We start from the raw sequence: 19,384 nt of genomic DNA, 5'->3' as shown, positions 1-19,384 counted from the left end.
TCTTTTGATTTAACAATTCAGAATAATACTATAAAAAACATTTTTATTACAAAATCAAAAGTCAGTTGCCAGGTTCATAAAAGCACCCTGAAAGCATGTGAGCCATTTTTCCACATTAACCACCAATGGCTAGTGTATTCCACATTTCCTGTCAGGCATATGTATGACCAGAACCTTCCTTAAATCCTTACTGATAGGAGCTTAAGTACTTTCTATAACTTAGCAACTATAGCTATCAACCACTGCTTAATCTCCTCAAACATTTTGGTTTCATGACATGAAATATTTAGCTCAGAATTAGGTAACATCCTATTGAATTCCAATGTCTCAATATAAATCTACAGAACATTAAAGTAATATATTGCTCACCTTTAGTAATACTGGTGCAAAAACTTGTCGTACAGCTTGATAAAGGGTGTTGATTGGTGAATCTAGCATAGATGACACAAGAATATTACTGTGAAGATTATCTTCAGTAATTACATCAGGTCTCAGCTTAAAGAACACCAACACATTATTCTTTGAATCAGTAGCTTCAATCTGTAATAATCAAGAAAACAGGATTTGTTTAGAAAGCTGTTACTAACCATTTACAAAACAATTTACATCAAGAAAACATATAACATAACCATATTCCTCCCTCTGGACTTTGATAAAATTCTGGTAGTATTTTATTTGCACAGAAAATTAAAAATTTTATACTTATTTCTGAGTCCATAGGAACCTGACTTCCAACATCAAATACATAAGGCCTTCTACAGCATATAATGTCTGTAAATATCACCAGTTCTTACTATATTTTGAAAACTCCACTTACCACTTTCTCTGGACAAAACAGAAACTCTGTCTTGTATAGAGAAACTAAGCATTAAGCCTATTTTTTTTAATTGCATTTTTATGCTACAAACCTTTGGGAATATTTTTCTATATATTCTAAATACTCTGTATGGTTCTCCTGAGTTTGTAAATACATTATTATAGATTTCTCAAGAACAGAGACAGGCATGCTCCTTCATCACTGAAATCATAAATTGCAGCATGACAAACATTCCATCCACAGCCTAACTTATGGGTAAAGTTCAAAAACTTGCTATAAAGTAATTACTGAAATTATTTGTGGCTAAGGAGAAATCATAGAACTGGAAAAATTGATAAATTTATAGCAAAAAGATATGCTAAGCGAAATCCCAGATCCTGTACAATTGCAAACATTTGTGTACTATTTTTCCGTTAAAAGAAACAAAGGGTAGTAGAAACAGCTTTCACTTTTATTGGGCAGCATCAGTTTTACTTTCTTATCAAGTGTTTAGCCCATCTCCCACAGACATAGCTTCACTGAGACAAGTACAGAGTATAAGACCAACATGCATCTGATCTTCCACAGCTGCTGAAAGCTGCTTTGCACTTCAGACAGTGGCTCAGCAGCACCTCCAAAAACTGGATCACAAATATGTTCATTCTTGCCTGAATACAGCAGGCACTAGACTTCACAGAGGATTAACCAAGGAGTTATGTAAGTTAAGGGTCCACATCCACATGCTGAGGACCCCTTACATGCTTCTTCCGTGTGTGAAGCCACTGACATAAGAGACACAAAGTCCCTGGTCTCACTGCAGAACAACAGGTCCCATTGTCAAGACCCACACCTTGCCTGTACACTCTGAATGGCTGCACCACACCATGCCCTCCCTACATGGTGACACTGAGTGCACATCACACCCCATTGGCAGCAATCCCAAGAGTCACTTGCTGAACACAAGACTCAAGGCAGGACATTTCACACAATGAACCTCTGATATGCTTACAGCTGGACCCATCAATTTGAAAAATACATGCTTTGGACAAACACCCACTTTGGATTTGTCAAATATCAGCCAATGTGCCATACATTGGGTCCCATTCCCTGCATGGACACTGTCCATACAATCCTTTGGGCCATGTGCTTGCAACCATGCCCAGGAAGAAATCATACATCCAACTCCATGCCCTGGGCCATTCACATAGAGACAATATACAACACACTAAAGCTGCACCAACATGGGCACAATCTGCTAACAAATGTATTGTCGGCTGACAATACAGTCTTCATGGACTCAGGGGACAGTGTTCTTGTTTCAGCAAGGATAGAGTTGATTTTCCTACAGTGCTGTGTTTTGGGTTTAGTATGAGAATAATGTTAATATGACACAGTGGTTGTTGCTGAGCAGTAATTACCCAAAGCCGAGGACTTTCCAGTTTCCCATGCTCTGCCAGTGAGGAGGGCACAAGAAGCAGGGAGGCAGCATGGCCGGGGCAGCTGACCCGAACTGGCCAGAGGGATATTCCGTAGCACAGAGCATCCAGCTCAGTGTATGAACTGGGGAGAGCTGGTCGGGAGGCACCGATCGCTGCTGGGGGACGGGCTGGGCATCAGTCAGGGGGTGGTGAATAACTGCACTGTGCATCTCTTGTCTCTCTTGGATTTTATTCCCCTCTCTCGCCCCTTTTCATTACAGTTATTAACATTATTAGCGTGTTAGTAGTTAGCTATTATTATACTTTATTTCGTTTCAGATATTAAACTGCTCGTATCTCAACCCACGGCGTTCTTTTCTTCCCGATTCTTCTCCCCACGGCGAGGTGGGGGGACAGTGAGTGGTACTTATTTGCAGGCTGGGGTTAAACCACGGCAGCCGCCAGAAGCTTGCAGCAGACACAGAGACCTGCACAGATATTCGCAGAAGGGAGATGTCTGCCAAATCTGACACGATTTACGGCCACCAAGCCTGGGCTGACTGCGGGCTCTGCCTCCCCGCTCGCACGCCGGGACGCGGCGATACACCACGGTACCTTGTTGGAGGCGCTGAGCTGCGCGCCCGAGTGCTGCACCACGAGCAGGAACTCATTGCCGTCGTCGAGGAAGCGGCTCAGCTCGGGACGGGAATGCAGCCCCCCGGCCAGGGCAGCGGCACCACCCGCCGGCTCCAGCCCGAAGTAGTTGGCAGCCGTGGCGGAAATAAAGCGCTTTCTCCTGTCTCCCTCCCCGGCCATGGTGGCGGCGCGAACCCCGACAAGGCGGGATCAAGGCGGGGGCGGATCCAGAGCGCCAGGGGAGCACATGCAGGCGCTGGCGAGATTGGACTCAAAAGGCTCACGGCGGGAAGGACGGCGGCTCGCTCCGGGGCACAGGGCTCCGGAGAGGCCCGGAGCCGTCCCGGCGTCGTCGGGACCCGTCACTATGGTGACCAGAGATGGCGGCCCTGGCGCGCAGGCGGCCTAGCTGAGGGTGGCGCGGGGCAGGGAGGCGGCGCTCGACGCGCTCGGAAATCAGCGGAACGGGGCGGGACGGCGCTGGAGCAGCGGGCGGAGCGGAAAAGGTGCAGCGCTGCTCCTTGGCACGGCAGCAGCACTCGGCAGTCACCCAGGCCTCGGCCGGCCCAATCTGCTGCCAGGCTTCCCCTGGGTTCACCGAAGCAGCTCGCCTGCCATCAGCTGCATCACGGCCGCCGCAGTACCTGGGGTGTTTTCCTCGCCCCCGCCCCACTCCGCTAGGGAGCCCGTGGTGCCCGGTACAGCAAGGCGGAGAGGGACCGCGGTCCCAGCCCCGGCGAGTGCTGGGAGAATGCTCAGAACGCCCACCGGGACCACAGGCTTGTGGCTGCCCGTGGTTTCGCGGGCCAGTGCGGGCGTAGCGATCCGCGCCCCGCTCAGCGATCCCGGCCGCTTCTCTAGAGTCTCCCTAAAAGGACGGAGCGCCTCGCGTCCCGCCCAGCAGCTGCCCCTGAGCTCCGCCACCGCTCGCGGCTCTCGGCAGGCGGCTGTCCCAGCCCCGAGCCCGCCTCCGGCGCTGACGGACACCCAGCTCCCCCCCGGCTGTGGGCTGTGACCGCGCGGGTTCCAAAGCACTGGAGGGGTTGGCGCTTCCCCGTTTATTTCGCTGCAAACGCCGAACCGTAACCGGCACGCGCGCGGGCCCCGCTCCGGCCGGGAAACGCGCGCGGCAGCCCCGCCCTCCCGGGGGCGGGTCCCGGTGCGGCCCCGCCCCGGCGGCGCTAGCACTTCCTGCCCGGCACCGTCTGTGTCCGGGTCGTTCTCGCCGTTCTCTCCGCAGCCGATACCGCCCGCGCTCGCTCCCGCCCCCGGCGCGACACCCGCTTCTGCGAACGGAGCGGCGGCGGCGTCTGCCCGCGGCGAGCGGGGGACGGCAGCGCCCAGTGGGGCTGGGGAGGAGCAGCAGGAACGGGGTCTCCCCTCGTTTCCTCACCGCCGGTCTCGGGAGGCGGCGGCGGCCAGGGGAAGCGAGCCCGGGGGGGCCTCGGCTGCGGGCCCCGGCAGCGGGGCGGCCCCGCCCCGAGGCAGGACGATGCCGGTGAAGAAGAAGAGGAAGTCCTCGGGGGCGGCGGCGGCGGACGACACCGGCCTCAAGAAATGTAAACTCGGCAGGTACCGTCTCGCGGGGCGGCGGCCGGTGCCGGCGGGCACGTCCCGGGCCGCTCCGCTGCGGGCCCCGGGCTGCGGCGGCCGGGGGGCTCCCCGGGGCGGCGGGCGGGCCGTGTGGGGCCCGGCAGTGCCGCGGCCGTGCCGGGGGACACGTCCGGTGCAGGTGCGGCGCTCGCTCGGCGTGCGGCCGCAGCGGCGGCGTGGTCACGCCTCGGCGAGAAACGCCACGGAACGGCTCCCGTTCCCGGCTGGCTTTGCCTTTGGCTCTGCCTCAAGGGCCAGTTCTGGCATTTGTGCCCATATTCGTTCTATCTCGCTGGGGTAGGCGGCTCTCCGCTCTTTAAGGTTGCCGGTGCTTAGAGGCTCCGTGCTAAATCGTCGTTTCCTCTTTTTTTTTTTTTTTTTGCTTTTTTTTCCCCCTTTTTTCTTCTTTTTTTTTTTTTTTTTTTTTTGCTTTTTCGCAGTAAATTGGTAGGATTGGTCAGCACACTGGAAAACAAGAGCAGGAAAGGTTTCTCGAATAAATACAGGCGTCGGAAGCATCTTGTTCATTAACTACTCTAAAAAGACCGCTTTATGCCGAGATACTCAAAAGTTGGTGTTAGAATGATAAACCATTAGCGCGGTGCAGCAGGAGCTTACAGGGTGGCTTCCCCGAAGTAACTGCCTGCTTCGTCTATTAGACCTTGTTAAGTATGCCAGTAGAGCAGTAGTTACGGCTAACGTCCTGAGGACATGAGGATACAAAGGACTTGCGAAATCCACGCTACGGGAATGGCTATTGCAAAAAATTGTGGTGTATGGCCTTTCTCGTTGGCTGGCCAAACTTGAGCTTAGAAGTACACAGGCTCTTATTTTGTTATGATTGTTCATTTTGGGTAACCATTACAGAGCTCATTTTTTGTAGACATTGATGACCTTTCAGTTTCAATCTGTTATTCATTGCCTATAAATCTCTTCTTGTGCCAGCATTATCCTCTGTACCACTCTACTCTCTCATGGTTCTGCCTCAAGGTATATTTAGAGGGAACACTTCTGTTTTCTCATACTTTACTTTGTATACTTCTAAAAACTAAGTTTTTCTGGTTTGTAATACCAAATTTCAGTTTCCATGCTCATCTTAGCACTTGTTTGCATGTGTTCACTTTCAGTTTGTCTTTCTAGAACACTGTTAATGGAAATTCAGGATCTTAATTTTTTTTACTTAGTGTTTTTTTAGCTTAGGAAAAGAAAAAAACTCACAGATTCTACAGGGAGCTGGTTGTTGGGCAGAAACTATGATGTCAGTCAGAGTTCATGCTAGGTGATCAGAAAATGCTAGATACACCAGCATTTTTGACATTATGTTCTTACACAACAAGTTATTGGTAATATTCTTTAGTAAAATCAGTGATTACAAATAGATCTATGTTAATCTGGATAAAGCCAATAAGCAATAGCACACCATATGACTCTGCCTCTTTCTGGTGACTTGAGTTCCTCATGCCAGTTGGATGGACGGATGAATGTTTGTAGGACTCCTTTAATTCTAGCTTTCAGCACAGAATGCCTCTTCTTAAGAGTGTTGTGTTCTTTAACAGTGAAGCTAAAAATGATACATGGGAGTTAAAGTTGTTCATCCCTCTCAGAATTGAACTATTCTTCTCCTGCTTGACGTTTTAATTTTAAAATTGCAATGTGGGAGCTGCATAATTTTAAAGCCTCGTATGATTAGTTCTCGCCTCATTGTTAGAAATAACCTTAGCTTGTTTAAAAAGTCTGTAATTTGTGTTTGAAAGGAGGATGCATTGAAAAGGTGCTGCAACTCCTTACTGACTGAAGGTGCCTTTGTGTAGTCGGTGTTTTTACTGGAAGAAATTCTGTGCGTTCTGTTAATGAACGATGAATTAGAGAATTCACTTCCTAGGCAAACTGGGTTGTGTGTTACATAATGAAAACAATGATGGGGGAAGCTCTGTGTGCTGAGCAGCTTCAGTCTTGCCACAGATTGCACACTGCTATTCTGGTATACGTACCAAATAGCTATAGAATTTGTAGATGCTTAATTACATGTATAATGTAAACCAATTGACCGGGTATTTTTCCCAGATTTGAATGGTTAACTATAAATAGCCTGACTTTTAAATATGTCAAACTCTGCAGCTTCTGTTGACCTTAATGGGGTCTGTGCATGTTCAGCACTCTTGCAAATCAAGCTGCTTATTAGAGACCTAACATTAAATGCTTGTATGTATAAATAAAAATAAATAATGAGGCATTTGAATTACTGAGGAGTGATATTTTGGCCATCTGTGTGGGGCTTTTGTTTAATATCTACAAGATAACAGTACTTCTGCATTTCAGGAAAAGTAATAGTTGTAATAAATTGAGCTATGAGATGGTTGTAATCTAAAGGTAATTTTATCTTCCAACAGCTGAGGATGACACAGCTGCCTTTTATGAAATTCAGCATAACTCTAGATGTATACTGACCTCATTAAACAATTTAAGTAGATTCATAATAAATGTTGTGTAATTTAATTTTTCCTGGTTTTCACATGTGTCATTAAAATAACACTGTTCATCCCTGTGTTTCTATTTGCTACTGCAGATCACAAGCATCTGGTAAAGTAATAAGTGGAGAGGAACATTTTTCAAGCAAAAAGTGCCTGGCTTGGTTTTATGAATATGCAGGTAATATGCAATGCATTCATGTTCGAAACTATATGATTTTGTTTTAAATAAAGCAATACATAAAACATTACTTGCGTTTTGCTTTTTGTATGCTGATGTAGACATAAAAATATGTCCATGTATTTGCTTCCTTATAACGTGTACTTGAATTAGGATAGCTTTTATTATTGCATTCTTGGTATTTGTTTTTTTTACTTGTTTTTGTTTATGCTTTATAACTTTAAAATGAAACAACAGATATGAGCAGTACAATGTTGAGCTGGGATATACTGAGTGATTCACTTCTTGCTTTGAAATTGTCAAGTAGAAGTCAGGACATTCAGAGATAATTCAGATTGATGCTTATGTGTCTAACTATATCTTCTTTGTGATCATATTGGAAGGCTAATGATATAGGTCATGATTTAAGCTCCTTGGATTTCTGTTTTACAAAACAAAATAATAGAGGTTTATACTGGTTTTCCGTCTGAGAATTTGTACTAATATTTTTTATATTCTAAATATCAATGTTTCATTCCAGAAGTATTTGAAGTAGCCTCTTTCAAACAACTCACAATTGCCATCAAATAGCTGCTTTAAGTGAATATGCAGTGTATATCACTGCTATTTATTTACCAATTCTATGGTTTCTGAATTCAGGATTTCTGAATCGTTATTAATTTCTTGTCTGGTCACTACTTAAAGTCCATCATAGCTGGTTGGTGATTAAAACTCAATAATTGTCAGATCTTAGTATGGAGAGAGCTGCTGATTTATCTGCCAGCAGTTGTTTTGAGTATATTTATCAAGACTGATATTTTCCTTGCAGTCTTTTCACACCAATGAACTACTCTTGTTTATAGTAATCTGCTCTATACTTTAGATTTGAGGCATACTCTTCTGGAGTGGAGTCTTTTCTAGGGAAATAATAATTCAAAGTTAATTTTCTTGTGATAAATTTCTTTGCACATTCTTCAGAATTAATGTCTATAAATTTTGGCTTTGTTATTGAGTCAAGAATTGAATGTAGGAGGTTATACTTTTAGTTAACCGGCAATCAAAAAATGCCACGTTTCTAGCATGAGCTAGAATTCCAATTAAATTATATACAACAGAAGCTAAAATGCTTCTATTAAAAGATAAAACTATACACACACATTTAAGTGTATGAGTTTTATGTATGATTTCTGGACCAGAAACACTCATTCAAGCTTTTACTTGTCATTGCCAGTGGACCCTTGTATGTGTTTCTCTTCATAACTTGCTGGGGTTTTTTAAGAATTTTCTATCTAACACTGTTTGGCCTTGCTTACCTAGGCAAAATGTCCTTTGCAATATTTTTCAGGAGGTAGGTATTCATGATGTTAAGTGTCAGTTGGATTTTATTTTTCTGCAGAAGTAGCCATTCTCAATAGGTTTTATTGATGATGTTCTTACCTCACAGTGAGTAGTTATTCAAAGCACATTATCCAAACTCTTTAAGAGGCTTCTGCTTACACTGGCAGCAGATAAAGTGGAGACAGATTCGTCAAGGACTCTGCCTATTATAAGTAGCAAAATTTGCCAAAAAGTTGTGAAGTGGTATGTTGTTTTGGAAGCTAAAACCTTTGCCTTTTACATTAGTTCATACTCATTAACTGTTAATGTAGTGATCCGGGACGCATTCAAATACTGTGTTGACAGGCCTTTTAATAATATTTGGCTGCCCAGTAGGAGTCATTTTTGGAGGCTTAGTCAAAATAACTGAAGCCAGAGAGATTAGAGGAACAAATGACATGGAGTGTCTGTATGCACTCTTTAAAGGCACTATTTTGCTGCATTTTAGAGATTTTGCTGTTAAAATGGAGAAATGACAGCATAACGCTAACTGTTGTGGTCCTAATCAATTTGTTTTCATTATGGTCCTGAACCTTTTTTTTTCTTTGTATATGGCTAACATGCTCAGCATTTCTTCAATTTATTGTTTTCACTTTGTTTGTTTTACTCAGCATTGTAAAACTCATCTTACTTTATTTGTAGATTCACTCTCTGTGTTAGTGTAAACCCATAATGTTAGCACCATTGAAAGAATAATATGTGCAATACTAGCTCAGACAGAATTAGAATTTTTTTGTTGGTGATGAAATAATTTTTTAAGAACATTATTTATAAAGTGACTTCAGCAGAGAGTAGTAGTACCCAAATTGTCTTAAAACAATTGAGTGCCACAGTTATTGGAGTTGAGCTGGTCAATAGGAAGCTCAATGGAGTTTTTTGAGAACTCGGATACAAAACTAAGATGACTCATCTGCTATCATAGGGAGGCAGTGCACAGCACAAACATTCTGGTGTAGCACATACATGTCTACACAATTGCACTTGATAGAATAGGTCTTGCTTAAAAGCTACTTAATAGTGTAATTCAATGTTTTTAGAAATACTTTGGGTGCAATATAGCCTAATTATTGTTCATAACTCTTATGAGCAGTGAATGTTACTTGGATTTTTCACTCTGGTGTGGTTTTTGCTTTGAAGGTCCTGATGAAGTTGTAGGCCCTGAAGGAATGGAAAAATTCTGTGAAGACATCGGTGTTGAACCTGAAAATGTAAGTTTCTTTCATAGTGCTAATAACACCTAAGGGGATATTCGATAAGGTTAAATTCTGTGTATAACTCTTAACTCCACTAAGCAGACAGTTTTTCATCTTCCTGCTTGTAGGAGCTGCTCTAAGATATTTCAGCCGAATACATCAGTTTTACTTGGCTGGTGTGTGAGGTTTTTTGGGTGGGTTTATTATAGTAATACTTAATTTTCAAAAATTGAAAGTGAGGGAAAAATTGCATGTAGCTGAACTTTTTAGTGGTAACAAATATGAAGACTAAGCATGTATCACAATTGCTAGAATGTTTGAATGCTTTAGAGTTTTGTTCTTGGACATTAGTAAATCAGCCTTTTGTTATGTACTGACTTCTTTTCCTCCCCTTATTTTTATTTTTGTTTCCTCTAGATTATTATGTTAGTTTTAGCCTGGAAACTAGAGGCTGAAAGCATGGGATTTTTTACCAAGGAAGAATGGTTAAAAGGAATGACCTCATTACAGTAAGAGTGTTTTTACATATCTAATAGAATGTTCTAATTTTATAATTGTACCTGTAACTTAACTATTCTTGTTCTGTTTCATGTATGTTGGAAATAAGACACAAAAAAAGCTGTCTTTTAGTTCTTGTTTTGGTCCACAACTGCAAAATTAATCTGAGTTAACTCAAAGGATTAAATTATTGTCTAAACCTTGTTAAGTCAGGTTTTGATGGCTTCCTTTTCTTGCAACAATATGTTAAAATACCATTGTAGTTAGCAGATATAAATAAGTAGATCAGAAGATGCACATAAGCATGTCTCAGCACTGATATTATGGAAAGATTTTACTGATTTCTGAGCTTTATAGATGACGACTGGATAGTAATTTTGGCTATTGGTGTTATTTATTAGATGCACATCAGAAGCCATGCTTAATGCTTAGGTTAAGTAACACCTTTTCAATTTATAAGTTAACTTCTTGCTCTTTCTGTTTGCATTTGGATTTTTGATTAGTTAATGCTCTGCCTAAAGAGATTATTTCTTATATCAAAGTAATCAGTTTTTTTTTGTGAGGCTTAAGTCAGTTGTTACTTTTTGTTCATTCTTTGTTGAACTACTTATGGTACCCTAGTGTTGTAAGGCTGTCTTGTTATGACACTGCATTTAATATTACAAATAGGGAACTACTCTTGCAGCTAGAGCAGAGTTCCCTGTCACTTGTGGATTGGTTTGGGAAATTGTATCAGGCATATACCCTCTGGTTACTCAAAATTCTGGAGTAAGTGACTCTGGACTGACTCTCAACTCTTACTTGATTTGGCATCAGGCTTCTGACAGTTGCCTTGATTATTTTGTGACTATCACCAGAAATTAAATTAGGAGTGGGAATTATTAAATTGCCTGAAGTTCAGGGTGACAGATTAAATTCTGGGTGCTTGATTTTTCAGATGCAGTGAATGGGTATTGGTCAGTTATCTGAAGTATTTAATTCTTACCCCCAAATAGAAGCTTTAAGAGTTAGCCAGTTTCACAGAATGCAAGCACGGACACGTATGAAATCAGGCCCCTGTTCAGAGCCCATGTTTTAGACTAATAATTTGCTGACTGGAAGTCTTCCGGTTCTTTTCAGAACAGAGCTGGTCATGCTATAGTCTAAATGTGTTTAATACTGAAAATAGGGTACTGCTGTGCGTTTTCATAGAAACAGACTTCTGGTGAGAGCGCTTGCCTGAGCCTAAAGCAGTTGATGTGTATGTTTGCTTCCCCTGTTGCTCTCTAAAAAGCTGCCTGAGCAGCTGGGTGAAGCAGAGATGCTCACATAGCACAACTCAAGATCCATAGGCTAAAAAATACGTGCAGGCTTTGGCTGGGAGTGAGCAAGCAGTTCTGTGATGTTTAGCTGCCATCTGAGGTTAAACCATGATGAAAGAAAATACAAAGCTGTAGACTTGTGCTGTTATTGCTTACTAGAAAGGGAGGATTATATTATGGGATTCCATCTGGAATGGGATTATCTATTTTCTCTTGAAAAGTCTGAAAGGAGTTTGAAGGAAAAGGGTTTTACACTTAATAAAATATTATTGCATGCTTACACAGCTTATTTCTTTTCTTTCTAATTTTTGCATGAAGAAATGAGATTGAAATGCATTAAAACCCTAGAGTGTATTCCACATAGACTTCTGTATAGAATCTTTATTTCAAGATACGTGAAATGTTACACAAGATAATTGCATGAACAGTGTTGGGTGGGATTCAGCTCAATAGTAAGATACCTAAATGTTTGGTTTATGTGCAAGAGCTGGATTTCTTAAACTCTTACTGCAATCTTTGGAGATCCAGTCAGTGTAATGGAGCCTAGGGAAGTATCCAGTTTGCCCTAAGACCTAATGACTGGTCACCTCAATTGCTCTTAGAGGTTGCTTGAATGAATGGCAACACCTGAAGCTTAGGACATCCCTGACAGTTAAATGGCAGCATTTGGGTGCCTGAATCTTGAAGTGACGTTCTCTCTGCGTGTTGTTTTGTAATACACTGGTGAGGTTTGCTGTTTATGAGAAAAATAAATGTGTAGTGAGGTAGATACTGTCAAAATGAAGGTGAATTCAACCTAAATATCATCTTATGAGACCTAAGCAGCTTAGGCTGGGAGGTTTCCAGTATGTTGTGTAGGTGGGGTGTGGGGTGAATTCTGCCCTGTATGTGTGTGTGTGTGCATATACATATATATGTATGTATATATGCAAGCTCTCTTCATGGCAGACAGAATCAAGTACCTCTGCTAGGCCGATTATTTCATCCTTCTTAGGATGAAATGTATATAATAACCTTAAATGCTTTTGGTTTAGTGTTTGTAAACATCTTACTGATTTTTCCTTTTAGTAAAAGACAAGTATATATGAATAGCTATGAAATATAAAACATTGGACTATCTGAGTAGGAGTTAATGAATCATCAATTTGTCTGTGTTAGCTGTGCCTCAGATGATCTCTCTATCTAAACAGAAATTAAAGTACATTCAGTTTGTGGTGCTAATTTGAGTTTTGTTAAAAATGTGACATAGGGATGAGAAGAGAATGTAGTAAGCTAATGTCTAATTTTGTTAATCTTGAGGTAACACTATTCAGTGCTGTCTTTCAGTAAAGACAGTTTGGGAAATTGCATCTTTTTCTAGTGTCTATACAGGAGTTTAGTGTTAATTCACTTGTGCTAATGAGAAGGTTGTTCTGCTTATTAGGAATCTTATTCCAAGTATGGGTGACCTCAGTTGTCTGTTTTATGGTGCAGCCACACAGGCAGCTGTGCCTTTGTAAAAGAGGAGTTTGACAACTCCTTGCCTATTTTTGGGAGGAAGGTCAGTTGCTGGGTACAGAAATGCCTTAAACAGCTTTAACCAAAATATGTCTGTGTGTCAGGATCCAGAGGTTGGTGCTGGTCTGAGCATGATCCATTTGGCTTTTTGTTATAAATGCACTGATAATAAATTGCTTAGGAGTCGTGATATTTAATTATTGCTCATTTTCATACCAACTTTTTCAAAAGAATAAATTGGGTATTAAAATACACATAGCCAATAGTATTGTATACAATAGCTGGCATTTTACTTTGCACTTAGACTTATGATTATTTGAACAATTTTAACTAAGTAGTTTGCCAGAAATTTAAAGATACTGAAATTTGAGTTTACCCATGATATGGTAAATAGTCTATCAAGTTATATTTAACAATGTGTGATAAACCCACTATAAATATTTTATATGTCACTAGTACACTTAAAACTTGAGCATTTAGGTAGATTAAATAGGTAGATTTGTCCTCAAATATGTAGAACATTCTGGTAGAAATAGGAAGCTTTGAACAGTAGAAGAGATATGAATAAAAAACACAACGCCTTTCTACCATAGCATAATACCATTTTAAGGGTTAAATAGTAGAATACAGACCAATTCAATGGCTGAAGACAAAAAAAGTAATTTAGTAAATGTAACAAAAAATAAAATCTCATTTAACAAGAGATCTTTTCAATTTGTTATATGGTTTATCACAGAATATACTAGTTGTCATCTGAATATGTAGCCTAATTAGCTAATAGTTTTATTTATTTAACACCAGTGTTGGCTAGGACTTAGTGCTGCTTTAGGTAGATGCTGCTAGGTACAAGAAATAATAAAAGGTTGCATCAGTTGGAATTGCTACTGAGACAGACTGACAGACAGCTGTGCACACACGGGCTGGCAGATCTGAGGAATGGGAAGTATCAGCTGTGGGCAAAGTAGAGCATCAAAGCCCAGCAGCCCTTGCTGGAGGCCTGTGTGACAAGTCCATGTGGAGCTGTTAGAGGTGCAAATGTATTCTCTGAGAGGCAGGCTGCTAAAAGGGGGACATGTGACCAGAGGAAGTATTTATGTACAGCTGCTTTTCTGAAAGTATGCTTCTTCATGAAGGATACAAGGCAAGGCAGATTTTTTAATTTATTCTTTTTTAGTCATGGCAGCTTTTATAAGAATAGAATGTCCTGTTATAACTGTTCTATTGAGTGAATATTTTCTGGAGGATTAGCAAAGTTAAATTGCATTCTCCTTTGGCATTGTTGGTGAATCTGACCCATTTTCTATTTCCTTGCTGAGTAAAGTACAAGGAGATCTTTCTGCCAAGGGGTTATTTTTGCCAAAGCTTTATCCTGTTGACTAGTGGACCTGTATGTTCTCATAGAGCCTTTGGTTTTTCGGTTGAATAGTTACTGACTGTTAATCAGGTGATTAATGTTTTATCAGAGTTTGCATTTATAAGTCATAAAACATGAGCAGACTAGTATGTTTTGCAGAGTGCCTGCTCAATCCTGCCAGTTGTAAACACACACTTGAAAACTACGTGTTTAGGGTTTACATTTTCCCATTATTTACAGCTGGATTTTACCCCTTAATGCTCACTGAATGATGTTGTCTTCAAACATTCATAGTGATTGGAAGATAAGATACTGCTGGGTGTGAATATAGATTACAGAGTTTGGAATTAAAAGACTATTATTTGAAATGTGAAGCATGCACTTCATAGTATGTTGCTGATATATTTAAAATTAAAAACTTGCTTACAGAAGCCAGCATTCATTTCAGTGAGCTGCAAATATTGAGCATGTTCAAGATTCTTCAAGTCAGTTTCACAGTATTACTCCTGTATATCTAATGATTGTGCTGTGACAATTTCAGGTTTTTGTGTTTGCTGGCTTTTTTTTTTGTTGTTGCCTGCTGTTGTGTTTTGAACTCCTAATGTTTTGGTTTTTTGTTTTTTTTTTTTTTTTTTTTTAAGGTGTGACTGTACAGAAAAATTGCAGAGTAAATTTGACTTCTTACGGTCACAGTTGAATGACATTTCATCCTTCAAGAATATCTACAGATACGCCTTTGATTTTGCAAGGGTAAGACTGCTGAAATGTTAGGCAAGTTCTTACTTTTATTTATTCAACAAGCTTGTACTTGATTGGTTTCTGTGCTTTCTTTATTCAACCTTAGGAAAAAGACCAGCGAAGTCTTGATATTGATACTGCAAAGTCCATGTTAGCTCTTCTGCTCGGAAGAACTTGGCCACTGTTTTCAGTATTTTATCAATACCTGGAGGTACAAGTTTCCTTGACTTTTTGAATGTTGGCATAGTAGTTGAACTGTTCTGTGAGAATATTGTGGTTTTGTAATTCAAAAATGTATCTGTATTGCTCCCTTTACCTTGCTCAATGTGCTTATGAAACAGTAATGTTCTTGTATGCATCAAAATCCTTTTCTTCCTCTCTATGCCCCAGCCCCTTTTCTTATCAAAGACAGCTAAAATTCCGTCTGGGTTTTACTCCTAAATATAAACTTGAAAGTAAGTAGTAGAACCCCATTAGTCTATTCAGCTGCATCTGCACTGCATTTCAAGTTTGATTTTTATGTCCTTATGATCATAATGTATTGTACCCTGGAGAAAATAAGATTTTTAAATTTTTTTTAATAGTTCATTCTGAAAATACATCTCAGCTAGATATGCCCCACTTTAGGACTAGGCAAAAATATAACAGTTTTTGAAGCTTAGAGGGGTAACTTAACTGATTTCCAGGTTTTGGGGAGTTTGATTCTGTTCTGATCTTCCAAGAAATCATTTCATGTTGTTTCATAACTACAAAATATGTTCATGTGTAGTATTTTTTAAAATAGAAAATCAAGTAAGTAATAGCCATTGTTACCTATTAAATAGTTTGTTAGGAACTCATTGACGATAAAAAGATAAACGCGGTGCAGGAGTACCAAATGCCACTTGACATTTTAATATTTTGAAATTACTTTTCCTAGCAATCGAAGTATAGAGTTATGAACAAGGATCAGTGGTACAATGTACTAGAGTTCAGCAGAACTGTCCATGCAGATCTTAGCAACTACGATGAAGATGGTGCATGTAAGTATTCTTAATGTTTTGCTTATTCAAATATTAGCAGAGAATTTTAAAATTGCATAAAATGAATTTCTATTGCAGAAACAATACTGTAAGGTTTGGGTTTTTTTCCAACAATGAATACAAAAGCCCTGATAACCATCTGTGGGATCTCAGCACCTCAGGATGGAGGTGCAGAGAGGCCGAGACCACCCTTGGGGGGCTCGGGAGTCCTGGAATGCTGCCAGAAGTGTCTGGTGGCAGGGCTTTAATCCTACACAGGAGATGACACTTGTATGTGGACTGGGAGGAATTCACTGGGTGAATGGTGAAGGGATAAGTTAGTTAAAGTGTAAAACACAGGGTTTAGGATTTTGGTACAGGGGGGTCTAAAGAAGTAAGATGGAGGAATTGGGGTGTGTCCTGTCCTTCTTCTTCTTCTTCTTGGCCTCCATCTTCTGTGGTGGTGGTGGCACTTTGGGATTGGTTATTACTAGAAGTGCACTGGTTAATAAGGGTAGAAGGTATTGGGGAGAAATGATAAATATTGTACACGTAACTTCGGGTATAAAGATAAGTGACCGCCCAGGGGCTTGCGGGACTGTGCCCATGGCTGACTTGCTGTGCAGACCTCTGTCGGGCTGAAAGAAAATCTTTTAGATAAACAATTAATAAACACCAAGACCGAGACAAGATCAGAAGTCTCTCCTCGTCCTTTGAAGCGCCGGGCTCTTCAAGGCCATCTCTGGGCCTTTCCAGGCCACCTAAACAGCTCACAGAAAACCTTACAAGCCTAAACAGCCGAAAACCTTACAACCATCCACCTTCAAGCTGCAGTTATTAATTTTTCCTACTTGTTTGTCAGGGGTATAGTATGTAAATAGTATGATGATTTACTTGAGCCAGCTTGTATTCAGTGAGAATCTAGTGAAGGTGCTTGCTGCATGCAACTGTAGACTTGCAAGTAGAATTATAAACAGCGAACTCTCATTTTGTACTAATATATAATAAACCATATATAATAAACCATAGCTTAACAATTTTTGCCTACTTGCTGGTATTTGGGGCTGAACTTTCCACCTGGCTGGTAGTCAGTCATGCTATGACTGAATTGCCTAAGTCCTATTGGTCCATGTTGTAATTGTTCACAATTTTGAAAACTTAGGAAAGAAGGAATTAGTTGTGCTGTTTGCAACATATGTAAGATTATTTTTATGCCTTCCATTCTGTTCACTCCACCTGTCAGATATCGGGAACAATTTTTTCCATAAAATGGGGGTTTTTTGCACTTTTTGTCATCCTTGGATTGGAATGATTGTACTAATCTATGAGTATTTTACCATGGGATTGCCATGGATGTTTCCTAGAACAGTAGTTTTAAACCCTCATACTGAAAATGTTTGAAAGACATTGCCCATTATAACTCCAAGTTTTGTCTGTCTGCAGGGCCCGTACTTCTGGATGAATTTGTTGAATGGCAGAAAGTTCGTCAAGCGTCATAGCAAGAATTCAAAAGAAAATGCAAGAGTTTTTTTTTGGTGCCCGCCTGTACACAAAGTAATGAGAAAAACAAAGGATTGCATTTTCATTCATAAGAAAGACTTTACAGTAATTTTTTTTTCCTTTTTTAAGGAGACTTTCTTGTTACATGTGCTATGGGCATTGAACCACACCTCTTCTGAGACTGAAAGTTGGAGTTCTTGTTTTGAGTCTTATGTTTATAGCATTTCTTTCAGAACAATAAAGATTCAGATTTGTGACAAAGGCCTAAAAGTGAAGGATGTCCCTTGAATGTGAGTGTGGTGTCTATTTTTAAAACCAAATCTATAAGATATCTTTCTCAGAAGTGCCCTTTGCTATGAATTTTTGAAGACCTTAAAATGCTTAATTGGCGCTCTTGCTTGCTGTTGGTGTGATTGTCTGTGTGGCAGATGTTAGAAAGAATGGCTGATTTTGGAAGCCCTGGGTGGGAGTGTGCTAATTTATGTAGTAAGTATTGATCATGGGTTGTGCCACAGTTTTCAGCTCCTCGTGGAGATAAAGGCCTTAAACTCCTGCTATTGTTTTTTATTTCTTTGTCTATTTCCCACCCAGTGGCATGGCATTTAATGGCAGACCCTTTCAAAGTAGAAAGGTGTAGAAGAAATGGCTTTGTGTGCAGAATGACTGGAAACTAGTTGCCTGTACTTCAGATGCTAAACACAGATACTCTTTGGTACAGCAAGGCAGCTTCAAATTTTTACTGCTATTTAGGTTTTTTGGATTGCTTTGTACAAGTGCAATTTATATTTTAAAAGGGAAAACTGGGAAGACTTGCTTTCATGCTTTTCTTCTTGCATGTTTTAGACTGGAGGCACTCATAACATGACTTTTTTTTCCTCTCTGGATGGTTTTCATAATATAAATCAAGAAGCAACTATTTAATCACCTACATTTCGCCAAGTAACAGGCTGTATGTAACAGGATATTAAATAGCACCCTGTTACTCTGTGTTCTGAGTCCCAAAACTACTGTGCTTGCCCTTTTAGGCATTCAGTATTCATTACAACTTTTAAATATAGTAGAAGTTTCTCACTCTACCTCCATGCCCAGGAGACTCAATGCCACCCTTGAGAAGGGAAGGGATTTTAATCAGTACATGTGAAAAACCAAACCAGAATGAGAGAATGAAGCATTTCCAACTTCTGCTTTATTATATAAATGTATTATACAGACTGTGATAATACTGGAAGACTCTCAGTCGGTGATCAAGGCCTGTGTGCCAAATATTTTAACAAGTGAAGTAAGAATAGACAATGTAAGCTAGGCATGACTTGAAGATCTTTGCCTCAGGGAAATTCTGTTTTGCACATCCCTTAGTCAGACTAAGAAGCGCGAGTTTTCCTGTCCTTAAGGAAAGCTGTGTTTCCAAGATGATTTTTTTTTTTTAAGAAGGCAGGTGGAAAAAGGAAGGTATGAAGAGAAATAAGGGGTACCAACCAAGTGTGTGCCTGTGCTCTTTTTCTACTACTGAGGACCACACTTGCAGCTTCTCTAGAAGTATGCTTGCTGTGGGCTGCAGGACACTGCAGTGCTGGGCTGTGGGCTGTTCTGTGAGTCACCTTGAGCTGTAGAAGCTTAGTTTCACCCAAGTAAGGAAAGCACCGGAGGAAAAGATACTTGGAAGATTTCTGCTTGTACAATAGCTAGTGTCTGTGTGCATGTAAACAGATGCACTCCAGCTGCTCTAAATATTTTTTTCCTGTATTTTACAAAAAGTACCTAATTTTAGACCTCGTGTGAGCTGCAGCATTTCCCTTCAACATGTTACAAGTTATCCATTTGCATTGCTGATAATTCTGATGTCACTCATAACAG

The 19,384-nt window shown here is 40.8% G+C and overlaps 2 protein-coding genes across 2 annotated transcripts in view; one reads left to right on the top strand and one right to left on the bottom strand.

The window, feature by feature from the left end:
• DYNC2H1 (dynein cytoplasmic 2 heavy chain 1) overlaps positions 1 to 3,030 on the bottom strand; it is a 142,836-nt gene extending 139,806 nt beyond the window's left edge. The window contains exons 1-2 of the mRNA XM_058800623.1: positions 2,830 to 3,030; positions 370 to 540 (exon numbers count right to left, since the gene is read on the bottom strand). Coding sequence (XP_058656606.1) covers positions 370 to 540; positions 2,830 to 3,030 — 372 coding nt within the window. The remainder of the gene's footprint in view (positions 1 to 369; positions 541 to 2,829) is intronic.
• Positions 3,031 to 4,083: 1,053 nt separating this feature from the next.
• On the top strand, positions 4,084 to 17,800 carry DCUN1D5 (defective in cullin neddylation 1 domain containing 5). Its single transcript, XM_058824666.1, has 8 exons — positions 4,084 to 4,422; positions 7,010 to 7,092; positions 9,586 to 9,656; positions 10,059 to 10,150; positions 14,933 to 15,041; positions 15,136 to 15,240; positions 15,949 to 16,051; positions 17,474 to 17,800. The coding sequence occupies exons 1-8, from the start codon at positions 4,343 to 4,345 to the stop codon at positions 17,527 to 17,529; spliced, it is 699 nt and encodes a 232-aa protein (XP_058680649.1). The 5' UTR covers positions 4,084 to 4,342; the 3' UTR covers positions 17,530 to 17,800.
• Positions 17,801 to 19,384: the final 1,584 nt, after the last annotated feature.

This window comes from Ammospiza caudacuta, chromosome 2 (genome assembly GCF_027887145.1).
Source record: "Ammospiza caudacuta isolate bAmmCau1 chromosome 2, bAmmCau1.pri, whole genome shotgun sequence".
NCBI classification, from domain to species: domain Eukaryota; kingdom Metazoa; phylum Chordata; class Aves; order Passeriformes; family Passerellidae; genus Ammospiza; species Ammospiza caudacuta.
This window is presented reverse-complemented; position numbering and strand designations above follow the sequence as displayed.

Coding starts and splice junctions, on each gene's coding strand:
- DCUN1D5 (XM_058824666.1), top strand. CDS start 4,343: ATGCCGGTGAAGAAGAAGAGGAAGTCCTCGGGGGCGGCGGCGGCGGAC. Junction 7,093..9,585: donor TTGGTTTTATGAATATGCAG/GTAATATGCAAT, acceptor TTTGCTTTGAAG/GTCCTGATGAAGTTGTAGGC. Junction 15,241..15,948: donor TATTTTATCAATACCTGGAG/GTACAAGTTTCC, acceptor TACTTTTCCTAG/CAATCGAAGTATAGAGTTAT.